At 42.7% G+C, this 6,936-nt stretch overlaps 1 protein-coding gene across 1 annotated transcript; it reads right to left on the bottom strand.

Moving 5' to 3' along the window:
• Nucleotides 1-269: 269 nt before the first annotated feature.
• Nucleotides 270-3,555, bottom strand: LOC109794409 (uncharacterized). Its single transcript, XM_083074248.1, has 2 exons — nucleotides 601-3,555; nucleotides 270-452 (listed from the first exon to the last, which is right to left on the bottom strand). Exons 1-2 carry the CDS (start codon nucleotides 3,553-3,555, stop codon nucleotides 270-272), a joined length of 3,138 nt encoding a protein of 1,045 aa, XP_082930374.1.
• Between the last annotated feature and the right edge of the window lie 3,381 nt (nucleotides 3,556-6,936).

The following is a 6,936-nucleotide window of genomic DNA, read 5'->3' as shown; positions in this document are numbered from 1 at the left end:
AGAAAAGAAATTCCGTGAGACAGAGAAAAATTCGTGTAAGAGGAAAATGAGAGAAAGAAAGATGCAAAGCTTCTAAAGAGAGAAGAGAGAACTTGGAAGAGAAACTTCTTCAGGAAGTAATCTCCAATCTGAAAATCTAACAAATGATTTTTCCCCCAGACCCACTCCTGAATCATTACATGGTTTTAAAGACAAAATAATGGGCCTAAAGTCAAAGGTCCAGTCCACTAATTACAATTGAAAAGCCTAATTAACTAAACTAATTAGTTTCATGACAAGCTGAACAATTCAGTGCAGAGCCGCGACTTTAAAGCACGATTTTGGGTCTGAAAATGTCCAAACTGGGTTTTTCGTCCAACATGAGAATTGTAGATCTCTGTCTTATCTTTACAGGGACACCAAGTTTGCCAAATTCCGAGTTGAATAGCTCCAGATATGGCTTGTACAAGAAACTGTGTCAAAACAGGAAATTCTTACGGAAAATTAGTAAAATTTATAACTAATTCCTAAATGATTCACTAATGCAAAACTAAACTAAAACATGAATATAGGATACTAAAAAGAATCAAATAAGGTAAAAACACATAAATAAAGATATACTAAAATATTACTATCAGAAAGGAAACGTGATAAGGAAGCCATCCTTCCCGTGAGCTGCTGCACCTCCTTTATCATGGAAGGACTCCTCATGTTAATGATCGCCGAGCATTTGTCAGGATTTGCCTCGATGCCGCGATGAGTTAGCAAAAAACCCAGGAATTTTCCCGCTTGGACTCCAAAGGAACATTTCTCGGGGTTCAACTTAAGCTGGTATTTTCCTATGGTATCGAAAAATTCCCTCAGGTCGTCTATATGCCGATCCAAACTCATTGACTTTACCACCATGTCGTCCACGTAAGCCTCCACATTCCTACCCAACTGATCCACCAGCACCTTGTCCATCAGACGTTGATACGTTGTCCCTACATTTTTCAATCCAAAAGGCATTACCTTGTAGCAATAGTTGGCCTGGTCAGCAATGAACGCAGTTTTATCCTCGTCGGCTGGGTGCATTCGGATCTGATTGTAACCAGAATACGCATCCATAAAACTTAGCAACTCGTATCCCGACGCACCATCGATAAGGCAGTCTATATTCGGTAGGGGGTATGAATCCTTCGGGCACGCCTTATTTAGATCGGTGAAATCTGTGCACATTCTCCATTTTCCGCTGCTTTTTCGTACCATCACAACATTTGCAAGCCAAGTCGGGTATTGTATTTCTCGGACGAATCCTGCTGTTAGCAACTTGTCGGTTTCTTCAGCAATGGCTTTGCGCTTGTCCTCACCAAGCTTCCTCCTCTTTTGGATGACGGGCTTTGCGCGTGGATCGATGGCTAGCTTGTGGCACATGAAATCGGGGTCCACTCCTGGCATATCTTTGACGTGCCACGCGAATGCTGACACGTTCGCTTTTAACACTTCAACCAATTTCTCGGCATCCTCCTGACTGAGGGATGTACCAACCTTCACCTTCTTTCCCTCCGTCAACGTCACCTCCTTAATGTCTTCCGCAGGGGCTGGTCGGCGATCAAAATGGCTCACTCTGGGGTCTAGGTCGATGGAGTGGACCTCCTGCTCCACCTGTGCCGTATACAGTCGTCTTCGCGCCTTCAAACTGTCGCCATAGCATTTTCGGGCCACCTCCTGGTCCACTCGGAGAGTGCCCACAGTACCGTCCGGCAACGGATACTTCACCTTCAGATGGGAAGTAGACACCACCGCTCCTAGCTTGTTCAGGGTCGGTCTGCCGATCAGTATATTGTAGGATGACTGCGCGTTGACCACCAGATACCGAACAACCACCGTCTTCATCTGAGCGCCCTGGCCAAAGGTTGTTTCCAGATCGGCATATCCCCTTGCGATGACCTGGTCTCCTGTAAAACCCACTAAAGTTCCTGCATAAGGGATTAGTCGGTCGTTAGGTATCTTCATCCCCTCGAAAGTTTCCCAAAATAAAATGTCAGCGGGGCTTCCCTGGTCAATCAATACACGCTTCACGTTGTACCCCATGACGATCGCCGATACGACGACGGGGTTGTCCTCATGAGGGGCCACTCCCTCATAATCTGAGTCCGAGAACGAAATCACTAGCTGAGTAGGTCGTCGAAACTCCGATAAGGTGAGCACTGACCGAGTGTACCTTTTTCGTGCAGCAGAGGTAATTCCCCCGCCCGCGAAGCCCCCCGCTACGGTGTTGAAATCCCCATGGATTGGTTGCTGATGGGCTTCCGACGGTTTTGCTGGCACGTCTCCGAGAGGAGTTCTCTCTCTACGCCTATCCCTCCCGGTGTCATCTTGCGTATGCCTGGGTCGCCTATCCGACGAGCTTCCCTCCTTCTTTTTCGCTAAAAACTCCTTCAGTCGTCCCTCCTTGATCAACCGCTCGATCTGCCTTCCCAGAACGAAACAATTTTCAGTTGAGTGCCCGTGAGTCCTGTGGAACTCACACCACGCGGTTTTGAAAGGGCCCAACTGACGCTCCGTCACCGCTTGGAACTCAAACAGCGAGGCACTATTAACGTCGTGGAGTATCTGTCTCCTGGGAACAGTGAGTGGAGTAAACTTCTCTTCTTCATCGCCCCGCATCCACTCGCCTCTTGACCGACCGCCATGATCGGCCTGTCGGTAATTGCCCTCCTTCGCACTGTACCGGTCGCGCCGCTTACTCCAGTCTGACCGAGGTCGGAGATGTTTGTTTCCCTCTTTATTGCTGCCTCCTGCTTCTCGGTTCTCAGCCGCCCTTTTAACAATCTGGTTTTCCTCCGTCTTGATGTGGCTCAAAGCAAAAGCCCTTACCTCCGACATCGTTTGACAGTTCGCTCTTTCGAGTGCAATGTCGAAAGCCCCAGACCTCAGACTTTTCTGGAATGCGATAACCGCCATCTTCTCGTCCAATGATGCTATCCTCAAAGCGACCTCATTAAATCTTTGCAGGAAATATTTCATAGATTCCTCGCGTTGCTGTTTGAGGTCGAACAAATCCGATGTGATCGGCGGCTTCTTTTTGTTAGCAGCGAACTGCGCCATGAAGAGCTGGTTGAAAACATCAAAATCGGTGATCGCCCGATCCGGGAGACCGCTAAACCAGTCGAGCGCCGCCTTCTTGAAAGTGCCCATGAACAACTTGCAACGGACTTCCATGCTCCCTCCACAGATTAACATTTGAGCCCAGAAGTCCGTCAAGTGCTGACTGGGATCTTGCGTTCCATCGAAAGGCTCGATCTGCGGTATCCGATGATCCCTGGGGATCATCTCGGCCTCTATGGCCTCCGAGAATGGTCGAAAGTCCCTAGGGACCTCCAGCATGACGTCCTCCTCAACAGTCCTAGTACTGGCCGCTATTCTGGCCTGCAGCTCGTCGACTCTTCTCCTTATCTCCTCATGTTCGCTTTGAATGGCCTCCTCTCTCTCCCTGGATCGTGCATTGTCCTCCCTTAAGCCATTGATCATGGCCATCATCTCCTCCATGGTAGGGGGTTGCGAGTTGTTGTTATTGTTGCCGCCTCTCGCCATGGTAAAGTGTAGGTTTTTTCGTAAGACTTGGGGCGTAGGAAGAGTTTCACCATAGCCCCACGGTGGGCACCAAAATGTTCCGGCCAAGGGGTGGACTAGGGTTTTTTCCTAGGTCGTGCCTCAAAGCCAGAGCATTCAAAAGTGTGTTCTGCCGTCTCAACTCTAGGGTTTCAGGCTTTATGGTGCGTTGTTCGTGGGCCTCTTGGACCCCGAGGATCAAGGGATTTCCCTAACTGTTCTTATCACGATGATGCGAGATCAACGGGAACGAGCTTAGTCGGGGTCTGATCGACAGGGCCTATACCGAAAATCCAACGAGATAAGTGCCGAGTGGTTCCCTGGTAGGCAAGAGGAATCGAGCTCGCTAAGCCAAGTCGGGCTATGATCGAATAGGCTTGTACTGAACCCTACGTCGGGTTAATGCCGAGAAGGAAATCATGGTCACCTTATTTCCGAGTACCCATAAGGCGAGAAGGTTTAGGGCCTGGTTTTCTAGTCGGGTAATTGCCGAGCATAGGGCTGTTGACGCCCTATCACCGTTAAGGAGATCAGGTCGGTCCACGACCGAGACGGTACACTTGTCTTCCAGCCTTGAGCCTGTGAGGCGAGAAGGCTAAACCGAGTATACCTCTTAACGGCATCGGACATAGGCCGAGAATATGTGTCGGTCCACGACCGAGACGGTACACTTGCCTTCCAGCCTTGAGCCTGTAAGGCGAAAAGGCTAAACCGAGTATACCTCGTAACGGCATCGGACATAGTCCGAGGATATGTGTCGGCCCACAACCGAGACGGTACAGGGGCCATCTTCTACACAGTTGATCAAGCTCGATAAGCCCACCTTCAAGGAAGTATAAAATGCCCAAAATGAGAAATTTACACATTATTCCCATGGAGAAAGGAAATTAGGTTTCTTTGGAGAAAAAGAACGATGCAAAAGCCTTCACTATAGACACTTTAAAGAATTATTCTCTAAACTTTTTGTGTTTAAATTAGCCATTAATTGCTAATGAGCCTCATTCTAAATTGACGATGCTGACTTGAATCCTTGTAATATTTTCCATTATTTAACAAATACTTTTTTTTAATTAATTAATCTTCTTCTTTATCTTAGCATTTATTTTGGGGATAGCCAATCATAATATTAAGCTAGTGAATTAAATTTTGTTGGAAAGTGTTTCTAATACCTCCATCAGGAAACCAAATCTAAGAGATATATTTCTAGTGATAGTGTTGTTGAATCATTATCAAAAATTACTAGATTTTTCCTAAGATTTGTAATATAAGAAATAATCTAGGTCATTTTTCTCAAAGACACAAGACAATTACATCCAAATTTATCATGTAATGTTAAAATGGAGATTTTATGATGGTTAAATAGTAATTAAAAATTAAGAATGCAAACAAAAAATTGTTAGAAATTTCAATAGAAAATTGCATCAATGCAATATTTTAATACATAAAATAGAATTTTCACAATTTAAAATATAATCTAAATCGAATCAATCTTAAATCAACACAAATGCAATTAGATTTCAAATCTAAATCTAAATCTGTTGAATTTCATAAAAAATTGAAGCGCAATCCCAATCTCACAATTTTCGTAAAATTCAAGAACAATGAACGCTTGATTTAGGTAAGTTAGGTTAGTTTAAATCTAGGTCTAAAGCTAGATCTAGATAAATGGAGAAGAAGACAAAGATAATTCATATAGTAAAAATAGATTAAGAACTCAAATTTTATGCAATTCATGTAATTTTGGATTGATTAAATGGACTAGGCATGCATCTCCATCAAGTTTCTGCAGTTCATTCATTTAGAAAATGTAGAGAGAAAATATGAGAGAAAGAGAGATTTTTAGAGAAACTTGTAAAGGAAGCAACTCAAGAATCTGAAATAGGAGATGAAGTGTACATAACAAGGTTAGACTAGTAATATCATAAGTTTTTAAAGTAAATCGAAAATAAAGTTCAGAAGCGTAATGTTCTAGCACATTTTTGGACCTTGATATGTTCAAATTGGGTGAAACTAATAATAGAGACATTGTAGAGCTCTATCTTAGCTAATTCCAAGTTGGGGAGATCAAGATATGGTCTGCACATGGTAGCATGTCCTAGTGAGCAAAAATTATGAAAATAAACTAGAATTTAGAATTGAAACACAAATAGTCCACTAAAATAAATGTCAACCATTTCATCTAATTAAGACACTTATAAATGTCAAATAAGTTCAATGTAATGTACTAAGAGATGTATTAATTATGCAGTATGTGACACCCTCTACCCCAACATATATATATAATAATAATAAAAAGAAATATCTTATTGGATAAAAAAAATATTTAAAATTGAAACGACAATTCCAATAATCATGTGAGTAGATAATTCACATTCATGTCCTTAATCCAAATAGCAAATAAAATTACAAAGAATAAAAATTGAATTTTCCAAAATATATACTTTAATAAATCATAAACAATGTCATATTTTAATTCTATCTATGTCCCGATGTCACATGTCCTATCAGAGCAAAATCCCACATAGAAGCCTCAGCTCCATCGTCCACATCCTCAGCCTCATGCTGTTGATGGTCTCCTGTATATCAAACAAGGGAAACAACACAAAAGAAAGGAGTGAGAAACATCTCACTCTAGCTCACGGTGTAGGAACGCACACCGGATAGCCAAACACAAACAATACAGTTACCTCATAGATCAATCAACAACAATAGCTTATCCAATCATCCAAGTCATACAAATAGTAATTTATCATCATTTAATAATAAGAATGCACATGCATGGACACGAACTACATATTATCATGCATGTGGCGCCAGTAAAACATCACATGGCATATTGCCGCTAGCAATACACGAAGAGTAGTCTAGGAGTACATGCCGGGTCACACCCTCTGCGCACTCTCACTAGAAGGATATACTACCAGAGTCTTGTCGGGATAGCTAAGCTGCGCAAGATACATCCCATGCACACAATGGGCGAGACTGGGACTTCCAAACCGAGCTATCCCCAAAGACTAATCCCCAAAGCTTTTACACTAGGGGGCCTTCTCTGGCGGTGTATTCCATATCATACCCTTAAAACACTTATGCAAATGATGCATGTCAATCAAGACTCTATGCATTCTCATATCACAATATCATTTCCCATGGTCATATCACATCATCGCATTTCGTCATCATATTTCATTATCACATTTCATATCCCATGTCTCAATCACATTTCACTTTACATCATCATATTCACAAAGCCTCCACAGAACACTTTAATTTATATCAAAACTCGTTTATTTATAAAATTAAATACATATTTTTACATCTCATCAAACAAGGAATATAATAGAAAAATCAGAAATCAAAACAGAA

The sequence above is a fragment of the Cajanus cajan genome, chromosome 5 (assembly GCF_000230855.2).
Source record: "Cajanus cajan strain Asha chromosome 5, NIPB_CcT2T_4, whole genome shotgun sequence".
NCBI classification, from domain to species: Eukaryota; Viridiplantae; Streptophyta; class Magnoliopsida; order Fabales; family Fabaceae; genus Cajanus; species Cajanus cajan.
Note: the sequence above shows the minus strand (reverse complement) of the source record. Positions and strands in the feature narration are given on the sequence as shown.